Below are 14,752 nucleotides of genomic sequence, written 5' to 3'. Positions count from 1 at the left end.
AGTATATAAGCCCGGCAAATAAAGCGGAGATAAAAATTGCAGATAGATAGATTTTGAGACAGATAATTGAGTCAAGCGAGCGGTAGTGACGGTAATATAAAGTGTGTGTTTTGTTATCTAGATTGCAAACGTATTGACTGTGGAAATTCTGTGTATTGCAAAGTAGTATCGAGAAATAATAAACTAGTTTTAATTAAGAAAGGACTTGTATCGCTGAAGTTTCTCGGAAAGAATTTCTACGGGAAATCAACAAACAACCAGATACGCAACAATACTGTTTACTTGTACAAGTAAAAAATATTGTGTTTATCATTGACATTTTATTCAATGTGATCCTTGGGCCTGATGAACACTTGAAAGTTTTTGAATGTCCGGTTGCAGTGTGGTCAGTGATAATCGAAGATCACCCCTCTTCACAACATCAAGGTGGTTATGTTTTTTGATAGCAAATAAGTCACCCGACTAAAACCAGATTCAACCAGGTAAGATGTGGGAAAAGCGATAAAATACAACTTTGCCTTCTCCAAGAGCTGTGGAAACTTATTAGCTATTTCACTATTTATCCAGAAATAATATTTATCACGTTTGAATCTAGCTTGGGCTGTTATATCACTCTGCTGCTCTTGAGAATCAGTCGAAAACATTCACAGATACCAGACAAACATTGTGATTGTTACTCAAGTACTAGTCGCGTCTGGTAACTTGACTTTTGAGCTGTGGAGGATACGGGGAGAAGGGAACCTTTGATTCAATATTAAATATTTTATTCGGACAGTGAAGTTCGGTGGCCCATTCAGAAGTTACTGTGATCCCCTAATTTTCCGTCATTCACGTGTGGCATCTTAGAAACATGGCGTGGCCCACGTTGAGAACTACTGGTCTAAATCATGTTACTGCAAATGTATTTTAGGCAGTGTACATATAATAGTGTTTTGTGTTTAATGGACTTTTCTGGCATATTTTTATAGAATGAGGCAACGTTTCATTTTTTATATTGAGACCTTCTTTGGGCCTGAAGAAGCCCCCAGGATGGAAGCCGAAACGTCGTTTTGCTTTAGAAACAGTCACCAGAGTCCATTAAAGCCGAAACTCTACCTGTAATATAAATATATTCTTCTTGGTTCTGGTCTTTTTTATTCCAAGGATCTGACATAGTTTCACAAACAACGTTGATTCAAGGTTTCGGCCCTGATCTGAGTGAAGCTCCATAGGAACTCCAAATCCTGAAACGAATTCGTTGATAAATTTCCTTACTAGAGCTTCTGGTTCCCGGTGAGGAAAAGTATATGCTTCTGTACATTTGGTAAAATACGTATTCCATCACAACCATGATGAAATTATGTCCACACTTACTCTGTCACAGAGTATGAAGCAGTCCATTAAAACCAAATCTCTACTTTGTACTATAAACAAACTGGCAATCAGACACTATCTGACAGTAGTTAAAGAAATATATTGATACAGGTTCATAGGTTTACAAGAGTAACATATACTAATTTCAGTAATTGCACAATAGGTGGCACTCTCAAACGTTGTTGTTTGTTTCAAAGATAGACACATTGAGCTATCTGCTGTGTCAACCGTGGAAAATCGAACCCCCTGATTTTAGCGTTGTAAGTCCGTAAACTTATCGCTGACCCATCAGGAGAAACTCTCAAAAGACGGTTACAATTAGCAGAATTACCACTTGACTCTCTACTCATTTTTGGGATTCTCGCGATCTGATATTGACCTAAGGAGCTCATGGAATCGTGCTTAACTGAAGCTTCAGTTCAACGCAAACTTGTAAATTTTCAAAAGATTTGTCTCAATAATGACAAATTCAGTTTATGTTACAGAATAGTTTCGCTAATTACACTTACAAATTTGCATGTTACATCAGCTCCCACCAATCTAGCTAAGCCAATAAAAGAAAATGATAATTTATATTCTGTAAAGTGTTAGACATATAATTGATAACGAAACATTATGATTTCATTAATCTGACACATTTCATGACCATATTATTGCTAAATTTTGGTCCATATGATAATTTTTATTAGATTTATTAGAGGTTCGAAACACATGAGAATTATTAAACTTTATGAATGAAAATAAAGAATAATACAATAGTATGTTAATTAACATCGCTATATCTGCTACAATTGTGCTGACGAGAGTTTCGTTCAGTAACAGGGCTCATCTCGCCCACTGAGCTACGACAACTGTTTTGGTGTGAACAAAACAAAGCTGATGAACTGTAATTTTTTATCAATTATATTTAAGTCAGTACAATTCAGAATTAAGTTTGGTATTTAATTAACATTAAATTATTTATTTAACATTAAATTATTTTTATTAATATTATTTATTTACTTTAACTTCATAATAATATATCAACTATAATATATATGCTATATTCAGTGTTGACGAGACCTTTCATCCAATACAAGTTGTGTTTCTTTCAGCGCAAAGTTATATTGAGCAATCTGCTCTCTGTCTACTGTGGGGATCGAATCCTGGATTTTAGCTTTGTAAGTCCGCAAACTGAATCAGTGAATGCTGACCATGCGAGAGACTGCAAGTTATGTTATTTGTGCTCTATTTTTTCTCCTAGACCATATATTTTAATATTGTCTGTTGTGGAAAAATTAATGTTTATAGAGAAAGTTTAAAATACGAATTATTGTAGAATGAAATTTATTTTGTGTAGTAGATAATTTAAACTTTTCATAAATGAGTTAAAATTTTTTTACATCGTATATTTTTAACAGATCGCATGAAAAAGCGAGATTTAACGAGAAGTTAACGGCCATGGCAAAGAGAAATTAAAATGGCGGACATAGGCACACCTAGTAGGCATGAGAAAAGTTTAGGGCTATTAACAACAAAATTTGTGTCTCTACTACAAGAAGCTAAAGATGGTGTTCTAGATTTGAAAATGGTATGTGAATGTTACTATTTCAAAAAAGTATAGGTGGAAGATTATTATGAATTTTACACGTATATAAAGGTGTTGAAATTTGATAATGATACAGTGATACTGATAGATAAATAATGGGTTATGGTGAAGAAAAAGGCCCAGCTTCCCATGTAAAGTTTAATTTGTTTTACTTTTAGCTGTGTAGGTAGCTTAGAAGTTAGATACTAAGATAGGCAATATACAATGCAATCAAAAATGGCAAAAGAAGTACAACCATCATGTTACTTAAAGTACTTCCATGCGACGTTTGTATAATTTTTATAAATGAAGATGTCGCAGTGATATGACATGACTCTACTACTACTGCTGAGTACTAGTACTACTACCACTAGTAGTAGTAGTAATAATAATAATAAAACATTAGCTTCGTTGCAGAGAATATAAAAGTTATAATTGTGAAAGATGTAATGAGCCTTGCCAGAGCATGTTGCTGAGGTTGTTTGGAGACAAATATGTGCTTGAATTTCAAAAACAGCATGATTGTTTTATGACTATTTTGAATGCTACTAGTAAATGTGTATAATCTTTATGAATAACTTACTTACAACTTAGCAATCAATGTGTTCGAAGAAAAACGAAGTTTGACAATAAAAAGGATAATAGTACCTAAGATGAACAAAATTGTTTATTTATAACAGAAAGGGATGCAGATAAACATTTTGGAATTTTACAGTTTCCAAAATGTTTATCTTCATCCCTTTTTGTTATAAATAAACAATGTTGTTTATCTAAAGTATCAGTATCCTTTTTATTGTCAAACTTAGTTTTTAAACTTTTAGTGCCATTTATTCATTTTTGAAACTTACTTTTTATTGATATATTACAAGTCAAAAATTAACAATAACACGAATAGTTGAGGCTTTATACTTATTTGCATGGAAAGTTGGGTCCTTCACCATAACCCTCTTTTAACTAAGATTTGAATGACTACCTCAGAGTCTAATGTACTTATGCTCTGCATCACACTGTTTCCTCTAATCAGTTACTGTTAGGAGTGACATGTCTTCTCATGGTGTACATTGGTTATTTCACCAAACTATAATTAATTTCATAATACTGTTTTTACCATTTTAAAATAAACTATAATATGGGCAGAGAAAAATGAAATTTAAAACTTAAGTTTAAACCACTCTAAATCTATTCATGTTAGGATTCTTATTGGACTTTTAAGCACATTATTCTAAACCATTTATGCACCAAATTGCATACGAATTTTTGACTTTGTTAATTATAGAGTCCCTACTTAAAATAATACCAGTCATATACTTTTTAACAGAAAAGGATGTTGACAAAAGTACCAACTTAAATTTAGAAGTAGTGTGGCAATCTATATCTCATTGTTCATCTTTTACTTTTTATCATTTCCTTATTGCACATTTATACATTACTACATGTGAAAGTCAGTTGTCTTTTGATAATGCTCCATTTGTCTGTGTTACTTAACAACAAAACTATGACATAATATTGTTGTCTTAAGTATGTATATAATACTTTGAATGTTCACAAGGGCTAGTTTGAGTTCCATTTTTTTAGATTGTTTTACATTTTAGTTTATGCATATATTTAAGTTGACATAAAAGGTTCTCAATGCATGAATACCAATATATTTTTATTGTTTATCTGTTATAGCTTCCTTTTACTTGTAATTACTTTTCCTTTCATCTTTTTAACCACAAACAATTCACTTTTCTCTCAAGTCTGTATGTATTTTACATTATATGTTCTATTTATTGCTTAAATTTCAAAAACTTTATTTGATTTTAACATAAAACAAGAATTGAATCCATATATGGAAATTTCTTTCCAGTGTTAAACTATTAGGTTAATAGTTTATCTGATATACATTGTTGATAAAGTAATGCTATAATTTCACTTTTCAATATATTATGTGAGTTTTGCAAGCATTACTCAGGCAAGCTATAAGAAGGATCTACATTTGGAGATTATTCTTCGTAGTTTAACTTGCACTACAGTTAAGGTTTAAACCACTCTTACAAAGCATGTTAAATTACACTTGGAGTTAATAAACCTGACAATGTATTTGTAAATTGGCTATTAACAGTGATATACCTTTGTTTTTTTAATCAAACTTTTCCAAGTATAAGTGACAGCTTACATTTTAGGCTTAACAATGTATAATAATATTCACTTGCTTGTCCTCATGTCTTAATCTTTTAAACTGATGTAATTAATTGTCTCTACAAAATGAGAAAGATTTTATTTATTTTCTTGTGCTTGTTTCGTGTATTTGCTTACTTTTAATATGGTTTTGTAGGCAGCAGACACGCTTGCTGTGCGACAAAAAAGAAGGATTTATGATATAACCAATGTACTGGAAGGGATTGGATTAATCGAAAAGAAGTCGAAGAACAGTATTCAGTGGAAGTAAGTACTAGCAGAAAAATGTGATATTTCAGAGCAGGATTAAAAGATTGTTGGTCTCAAATATTTCATTACTATACTTTTTTAAACAGGGGGGCAGGACCTGGATGTAACACTAGGGAAATCTCTGAACGTCTAGTGGCTTTAAAAGAGGAACTTCGCCTGCTTGAACAGACAGAAGAAGAACTCGACCTCCACCACTGTTGGGCACAGCAGAGTATTCGAAATATCACAGAAGACCAAACAAATTTCCAGCTAGCCTACGTCAGTCATGATGACATCTGTCGTTGTTTCGAAGGTGATACTCTACTAGCAATACAAGCCCCTTCGGGAACTCAGTTGGAAGTGCCTCTACTAGAGGAGGTCAGCTACCAAGAACCAAAATATGGGGTTCACATATGATTGTATTTAAACTTAAGATATAGTTTTGAAGACCACGAGTGTTTTGCCTAAAAGCATATTTGAAATCTTATAAATAAATCAAACATTGTTATTGATGAACAATATTGCTTTTTTTAACTGTATGTACCAAAAGGTTGTTGATATGGCCAATTTCATGAGTAACTTGATTCGTTTGAAAAGTGCGTTAGATGTTTCATAGTTGACGAAGCTTTCTTCTCTAGTGAACTGTGCCATTGACATATAACAAATTGTTTTTATATTTAACTTATTTACTGAATCTATAGTGTAAAAACAATATATTTTTCTCTGAAAGCAAATTTGAAAAGATAAAATTGAAATATTTTCCCACTTGAGTAGTAGATACCGAGCCTGAACTGAAATGAGCTTCCAATGTTTCTTCCATAGTATGGATCACAGAAGAAGAAATATCAGACTCATCTGAAGTCAAATTCTGGACCTATTAATGTCCTACTGGTAAATAAAGAAAGTGATTCATCCAGTCCTGTTGTAGTTCAGGTAGGATTAGGTTTGAGTATATTCTTTAAGTTTAAAGAGTTTAAAAATTGTAGAGCTGACATAACAGTTATTTTGCCATTAATTGAAATAATATCTCTGCTTATTACTATATAAAAAATATTTTAATGCTAGTGCTTATGCCATATAATTTAACTGAATGTGCTCGGGGTCAGCACCATGGACCAGCCCCCATACTGGAGAAGGGTTGATTATAATTTTGAATTTACTAAACATATCTACATGAAGTGTTTCAAGCTTTTAGTGAAACATATAAGTCTATCGTATAAAAAAAATGGTTGGATATCTTACAAACATATTTGTACTCAAAATATGTCTGTGATTTGCTGTCGGTCCGACTCAGACTTCAACAAATCGGAGTACAGAGTTATGTTTATGTGAAGAGTAAAAACACTTTTGTCCATCACATAGTTTACATATTGCATAACTTCTAGAACCACCAGTATGCATACATACAGTTGTTTTTCTAGTGTCCCTGTATATTGTATCTTGTACTTACTTTCACCTATCACAAACTAAATTAGCAATGCGGGGTAAAATGGAAAGTTGATCATTCGTAATACCTTGTTGAATGGCACTCTGTAAAAGGTCATGGCATACACAGTTTGATCCCCACCCATACACATAGAATTAATTGTATATAATCCTTCAATTCAGAATAAGAATTCTCTGTACTAGTATACTGTTTTGTTCTATGAAGCAACTCATTTTCTAAATTGTGCACATTAAATGTATGAGTGCAGGTTTGGTCACTTTGACCAACGTTATAACCATAAAATTATGCATACTTTAACTCTGATTGTGTATCTTCACGAAATTTAGATTTTAGTAAGCATTACATAGCTTTTATACAAAAAATCAAAGTTTTTAGTAAATACTTTAAAGATTTGACCATGAATTATGATTATAACCATAAAATTATACATACTTTAACTCTGATTGTGTATCTTCACGAAATTTAGATTTTAGTAAGCATTACATAGCTTTTATACAAAAAATCAAAGTTTTTAGTAAATACTTTAAAGATTTGACTATGAATTCAAAATGTCTTTACTTGGCCAGTCTGAGTGAAAGGTTATTTTCATGCTAAGAATATAAACACTTCTGTGCATAACCTCTAAAATATCCTAATTGAATATCAAAAGTTTTTTTCAGTAAAAAATTTTATTTTATCTGTTATATTCTCTGCCCTAACACTAACTGTTATATTCTCTACCCTAACACTAACTGCAATATTCTCTACCCTAATACTAACTGCAATATTCTCTACCCTAACACTAACTGCAATATTCTCTACCCTAACACTAACTGCAATATTCTCTACCCTAACACTAACTGTTATATTCTCTACCCTAACACTAACTGTTATATTCTCTACCCTAACACTAACTGCAGTATTCTCTACTCTAACACTAACTGCAGTATTCTCTATCCTAACACTAACTGTTATATTCTCTACCCTAACACTAACTGCAATATTCTCTACCCTAACACTAACTGTTATATTCTCTACCCTAACACTAACTGTTATATTCTCTACCCTAACACTAACTGCAATATTCTCTACCCTAACACTAACTGCAGTATTCTCTATCCTAACACTAACTGTTATATTCTCTACCCTAACACTAACTGCAATATTCTCTACCCTAACACTAACTGTTATATTCTCTACCCTAACACTAACTGTTATATTCTCTATCCTAACACTAACTGTTATATTCTCTACCCTAACACTAACTGTGGCAAAATCATCAATGTAGAGGAAAATGAAAAGTTGAAAAATATAAATTAATTTAAGTTACTCTTTTTTTATTTCTATTTATTCTTATAGACAGAGCTGACTTTACAAATCTGGTTTTGTTGCTTTACAACTGCACTTAGACCCTGTAAGAGGATGCTGAAATACATTTATCATAGCTGAACGGTGTTGTGTAAACCGACAATCGAGTTACAAGCAGCCCATAATTGAATTACAATCCCAACGTGCATTGTGCACCTGCTAGGATATTGAGTATCACAAGAAATTTTTCATACAAGTTTTTTATCTAGCCTCATAAGTTTCTAATTTATACAAATTAATTACTTTTATAATCAATAAATAACAAATGTACATAAAAACAAATTTAGTACTTAAGAGTGAAGCTCAAGCCATTTGCTGTCAGAAGACGAAACACCATAAGCCTAATTTTTTGTAATGATGGTGGTGGTCCAAAATATTATTAATTTTTATTTCAAATATGCAATTTAGAACACAACACATTATCGTGTCTACAAACTAGAACAAATTTAAAACTACTGTAATTAAAGTAGCTTCCTAGTTAAGTTATAAATAGGTTAATAAATTCCATTAGTTAGTCAAGCTTGTCCCACAAAGGTAAGCAATAAAACTAAGGCTAAATAGTTCCTAACCTGGCACCTAAACAAATCTTATAAATAATCCAATAATAACTGTCAGAGAGAATTATTGACATTTTTTGAAAGACAGGGTGAGATAGGAGGGGCTTGGCATGTAGGTTTGACTTTCTTGTTTATGTCTCAGTAAGGCAATAATCTTGAAGGCTGTGAATTTACATTATGGCTTATTAATAGCTATCATATAAGTGTGTAATTGGTGGCACTCTCAAAATAACATATAGGGATAGAAACAAAGTTCAAAATATGCATGTAAAATAGAGAAGAAAAGATTGAGAACTTGTATAAATACTTCTTTCTGAAATTAACAAATTGAAACTTGTATAATATTAAAATTTTAATTATAAACTTATATTTTTATTCCAAATGTGTTGACATATATTGATAATAAAGTTATTTAATTAAGTTTTGAATGTAACTAAAAAGGTTATGACATATGCACTTTGACCCACTCGTGCTCGTAGGGTTAATTGCACTGAACTGTTTCTTAACAGTAATGATATTAGAATATGTGGAAAACAGGTCCCCCCTCCTTGTGAAGATCCAAATGATATGTCGTCAACTTTAAATACAGAAGACAATGGTTCTCTGACTGCTGCTTCATCATTGGAAGAACAGATGACACCATCTTCAAATACTCGTGCTTCTGCCCGACAGTTACAACAGCAACAAGTGTCATCCCCAAAATCTACAACAGAACTGATAGAGGTAGAGATAATTTGATACTTTGTTTTTTATTTCTGAACTAGGTTAAGTATTAGTAAAAGTGTTTTGGCTAATATGTTCTTACTCTGGCACAATTTGTTTGATATTATATCTTGTTCTTACAACCGTTTTAAAGTACAGCTAACAACAAAACCTTGTAGTAGAAATGTATATATAAAGTCTGGTTAGTTAACTCGCTGTTTCAGAAAAAGGTCTCGACTAAAAAGTATCATTTGTATATCAGGATGCTGGCCATGTGTTCATTTATTATGTTCAGTAGTGTTTTGTTTATAAAAGAACCTTGATCTTGTATTAATTAATTGTAAAATAATTATAATTTTGATATTTATTAGCTTTAGACTTTAATAGCTGTTATATTTGGTAATTTATGCTTTGGAAGCTCTATGAAATCCTAAAAGAAAAATTACAACCATCCAGTGAATTTAGTGAATAACTGGAAATATGTGAAGCTCTTTCTATCTAGTTGGCAAGGTAGACAATAATGAAAGTTGGACATGTGTTATAATTTTTGAGATTTTAAAAAATTAGATTTCTAACTGCGAAAGTTTGGAGGAAAGGCTAATTGACTAAGAACATCACCATTTGTGTAACTAACAGGAATTGATGGAAGTTCAAGCTAGCTCTTGCCCACCAGTCACACGTATGTCTACAAGACAGTCACAAAGGAAATCAAACCAACGGCAAACTGGAACTTCCAGTAGGAAAACGGGGAAGCTAGAAACTTCTCAAACGCCTGTTGAAGCCAGTGCTAAAATAGGCAAGTGCTTAGTTCCATTTAGTTATGTCTAGAATCAGTTTAAACCTTTAACTGCCAGTGTTTGGTATCTTTCCAGGTTTATGTTTCTAAAACACAAACATTTCAAATATGTGGTATCTGTGAGTGACACCATTTGAAACATACATTTGATTCTTTTGGTCAACTTATGTTACAATCAAAACTGCTACACAATATAGCCGTTTACTTCACCATTACCTCTGCATTGCAAAACAGCTGAAATGATAGTCAGTATTGATACTTATCTTACTCTAATGGACGTAGCATGTATCTATCTATGTATGTGGCCGAAATAATAAATACAATATGGCACCATCATGTTCACTTTTTCTAAATGTTTTTCAATGAGGTATGAATACTACGGTTAGTAATTACTATCACAAACAGCCCTCCATAGGGTGGCATTTCTGCTAATACTATAAATAGGTGTAGTGATGAACACACTGTAATGCTGAAAGAAATGATGAAATAAAAAAAAACGTATAACATGTTAAAACTAATATAAATAGATAGACTTATATAAATCTCACTTGTTTTCTTGGGCTGAGATTTAATAACAAATTTAATTTGTGTTCAAAAAGATTGTAACGTCACTTACCTTTAACCAATAGCAAATTACGTTCCTAGTATTCGCTTTACTGCCAAGATAATTACTTCAGTAAGATAAATAAACAAGCACAGAAACTCTTAAGTTAATTTATTACCTTCATGTGACATAACTAAATGGAAACAAAAAGTCTCGTACCACATACACAAATGTCTAATTGACTTGGGACAATATAACAGTTTTTGAGTTCTTGTGTACGTGCGTAAAGAAGGAAGGAGGTTCTATTGTTGTCCGAAAAGAAATAATCCCAGGTTTCAGATGATATATTTACAGTTTGAATAACTTTAGAAAGTAATAATGGAAAACATTGGCATAATTGAATTTTACAGTTGTTGAAGTCATCAATTTCAAGTCCCCTGGTGGGACAGGAGTAAGTTTATAGACTTACAATGCTAAAAATTAGTATTTGAATCCTCACAGTAGATAACCCAATATGGCTTTACTCTAAAACAACTTCAAAAATTCACTGTTTTTAAACATTTTAATGAAAAATAAGCTTTTAAATTGTTGAAAATCTATGCATTTTAAGTTTTGTTTCATCTATTGACAAGTGTTCTCTGTGCTGTTGAAAAATTTAATGTTTTCCACCATCTGAATAAAAATTTCAACAAAAGGCCGAAAACCGACAATTAGGACTACAGGTTCGATTTGTATTATTATTATTTAATTATTTCATCCAAAAATGCTAATAAAACTTGCATCGAAAGAAAAGTTTAAATCTTATCTCTTCAGTTATGATTATATTTTGAAATAAATTTCTGAAGCTACATCACAAATAGTATTTCAGAGTTTGATGTTGCACATTTTTTCCGGGTAGTATCTGGAATGTCTGGGTTGGAAAGGGCTAATGCATATTATTTTTATAACTTTAATTTCCTGACTGATCACTGATAGACTTTAAGTAACTGTAGTACATAATTTTGTGTACTGTATGTGATGAATGCACTTTGAAGCTCTGTATTGATATTTTATGTGATGAATGCACTTTGAAGCTCTGTATTGATATTTTATGTGATGAATGCACTTTGAAGCTCTGTGTTGATATTTTATGTGATGAATGCACTTTAAAGCTCTGTGTTGATATTTTATGTGATGAATACACTTTGAAGCTCTGTATTGATATTTTATGTGATGAATGCACTTTGAAGCAACACAGAGATATTTTATGTGATAAAAGCATGTTGCATCTCTGTTGTGATATAATCTTCACATTTGTTCTCAGTAAAGGTTTGTTTCTGTTTCTGATTTATACAGCCTGCAACATACATTCTGATAAAGTAGAAGGATTATGCAACAGTACAGAAGGTTTTACAGCTTTATGTACTTTAAGCTTATTTAACTCGCAGTGTGTGTTAAGCAAGACAATTGCAGTACTAGCATATTAAGAAAGCCTTCTTTTATATACTGTAAATTTGAATCACTCTTTTTTTAGATCAGTGTTTAAACCGAGTCTTTGTATTTTGAATTTTCCAATCTAACCAAGTGTTTTTTGTACAGTTCTGATTTAAAATCATAATATAACTTTTTAAGAGGATTCTAAAAATAAATAAGATTTGTTGAATGTGATATTTTATTACATTATTTAGGCTTGAATTGCTTTTAGAAAAACATGTGCCAATTCTAGAATTTTTTTTAAATCTATTATTGTACCTTAAGAAGCTTCATGTGTTAAAATTTCCTGAATTTCTAGTTTGGTATTTATCTACTGTTATCTCAGTGAATCTTATCTGTCATAAAGAGCAAAATATTAAATAATAGGACTCTGAATTGTATATGAATTATTATGTTTACCCTGTATTACAATGATTTGTTTAAAGAACTCTTTAGGATAATCTTTCAAATAAAACGTTTGGTATGTTTACCTAACCTGATTTTGTTTTTACGTATTTGTTGCTGTCGCTCATTTCCTGTACTGTTCTGTACAATACTGTCTTGTATTTGTTGGGTTGCTTTTTTTTATATATTAGGTTTTTCAATTCTGTGTTTAGTTAAATGTTTCTTAATAGATTTTTAATTGTTAATTTTTATCGGAGATGTGCGAGTGTTTCTTTTTTGTTTGTTATTGTTTGGTATTTAAATATAAGTGTATGTAAAATACATCCACTATTGTTGGAACAAGAAGTTTCAACACTTTCATGTATCCTCTTCAGTCCAACTTTTATTTGTGAGAGAAACACATACATATTTTTTAATGGTCATTTTAAGCCTCTTGAGGGCATATGACATCACTAAGGTGTTCAGTTTATAGTGACCTTCTGAAGTGTTGAAGTTTAACAGTGTTGGAAATTATGTCAAAAGAAGAATTGTAGAAAGTTTGTTAGTTCAAACATTGCCAAACTTCAACATTTCAGAAGGTCATTATAAACTGAACACCATAGTGATGTCGTATGCACTCAAGGGACCTGGAATAACCGTTATAAAATAAACTGTATGTGTTTCTCTCACAAATAAAAGTTAGACTGAAGAGGACACATGAAAGTGTTGAAAATTGTTTCCACATAAACTTCTTGTTCCAACAAAAGTGGATGTAAACTTTATTTTATGTTACTCTACGCAGTATTGTGTATTTACTTGCTATCATTAGTGTATGTACTTAAATGTAACTGTACTTTATTTTTCTAGAGGTCCAGTGGTTAGGGCACTTGACTCGTGATCTGTGGATCACAGGTTTAATACCACTCTTGTCAGTACAAGAGTAGTCCAAGAGTTGGTGATGGATGGAGTTAACCAGCTGCTGTCACTTTAATATTAGGGACACTAGTGCAGATAGCTCTTGAATGGATTTGGGGGAAATTAAACAAACAAAGTTTTTCCATTTTGTAAAAGTACAGAATCATGAATAATCAAGCAAAAAATTATTTGTTTAATTTTATTGATTGCTTTGACAGATCTATGGAATTTTTTACTTTCATTGTCTCAAAAATTTAACATGTAAATTTGTGATTTCTTGTCTGTAGTTTAAATTTAAAAACTTTAATTTGTGTTAATATATATATATATATTGATTCTTCTGATAGAAATCACTGCAGATGGAGCCACTGGAAGTGTGGAAAAAGAGACAAAAGAACTTTCAGATGAATTCTTAGATCCTACTAAAGTTAGTTTTGGTTTTCATTTTTTATATATAAAGTATTCATTCTTTAAAAAAAAAAACTGATGGATTAAAGTGTTTCAGTTTGTGTCCTATAGCTTAAGAATCACTCACAATTCATAGTGTACTACAATATCTGTAGTTAAAAGGTTGGTTTCTAGTTAATTTTGACTTCAGATTTCTATCCATAGTAAATTCATAATAACTTTTTAGATAAGATTTAAAGTGGCTTTTTAGTTTTAAAAATGTACCTGCTTGTACTTACAAAATGTTAGTAAGTTATCAAAGAATAATTAGTGAACGTTTTGATGGATTTTTTTCCATAAACAAGTGTACTAATACTGCAACATTGTGTTTGGTTGATGACTAGTGCACATGTTAAAAGAGTTGGTAATGTGTAAAAAGTATTACTGTTCAATTTATTTTTGTAGTATATATATTGAGCCGTTGGTGCTTTGCTTGTTGTCAGTGAACTTGGAAATATTTGATTATTTACCAGACTATCTATACTTAACATATGGCTGGTGAACTTGAAAGATATAACGTATAGCTGGTGAACTTGAAAGATATAACATATGGCTGGTGAACTTGAAAGATATAACATATGGTTGGTGAACTTGAAAGATATAACATATGGCTGGTGAACTTTAAAGATATAACATATAGCTGGTGAACTTGAAAGATATAACATATGGTTGGTGAACTTGAAAGATATAACATATGGCTGGTGAACTTGAAAGATATAACATATAGCTGGTGAACTTGAAAGATATAACATATGGCTGGTGAACTTGAAAGATATAATATATAGCTGGTGAACTTGAAAGATATAACATATGGCTGGGGGAATTGAAAGAG

General features: G+C 31.5%; 1 protein-coding gene across 2 annotated transcripts in view; it reads left to right on the top strand.

Moving 5' to 3' along the window:
• The first annotated feature begins 2,719 nt into the window (after positions 1-2,719).
• LOC106461897 (transcription factor E2F5-like) overlaps positions 2,720-14,752 on the top strand; it is a 20,151-nt gene continuing 8,118 nt past the window's right edge. For both annotated transcript variants that reach the window (XR_002611101.1, XM_022388992.1), the window contains exons 1-7: positions 2,720-2,923; positions 5,238-5,347; positions 5,437-5,707; positions 6,152-6,262; positions 9,218-9,403; positions 10,019-10,178; positions 13,821-13,904. Coding sequence is in view for 1 of the 2 variants with exons in the window: in XM_022388992.1 (XP_022244700.1) it covers positions 2,813-2,923; positions 5,238-5,347; positions 5,437-5,707; positions 6,152-6,262; positions 9,218-9,403; positions 10,019-10,178; positions 13,821-13,904 (1,033 nt within the window). In the remaining variant the exon portion in view is untranslated. The remainder of the gene's footprint in view (positions 2,924-5,237; positions 5,348-5,436; positions 5,708-6,151; positions 6,263-9,217; positions 9,404-10,018; positions 10,179-13,820; positions 13,905-14,752) is intronic.

This window comes from Limulus polyphemus, unplaced genomic scaffold (genome assembly GCF_000517525.1).
Source record: "Limulus polyphemus unplaced genomic scaffold, Limulus_polyphemus-2.1.2 Scaffold1055, whole genome shotgun sequence".
Classification (NCBI taxonomy): Eukaryota; Metazoa; Arthropoda; class Merostomata; order Xiphosura; family Limulidae; genus Limulus; species Limulus polyphemus.
The sequence above is the reverse complement of the archived record's forward strand: the minus strand, read 5'-3'. Positions and strand labels throughout refer to the sequence as shown.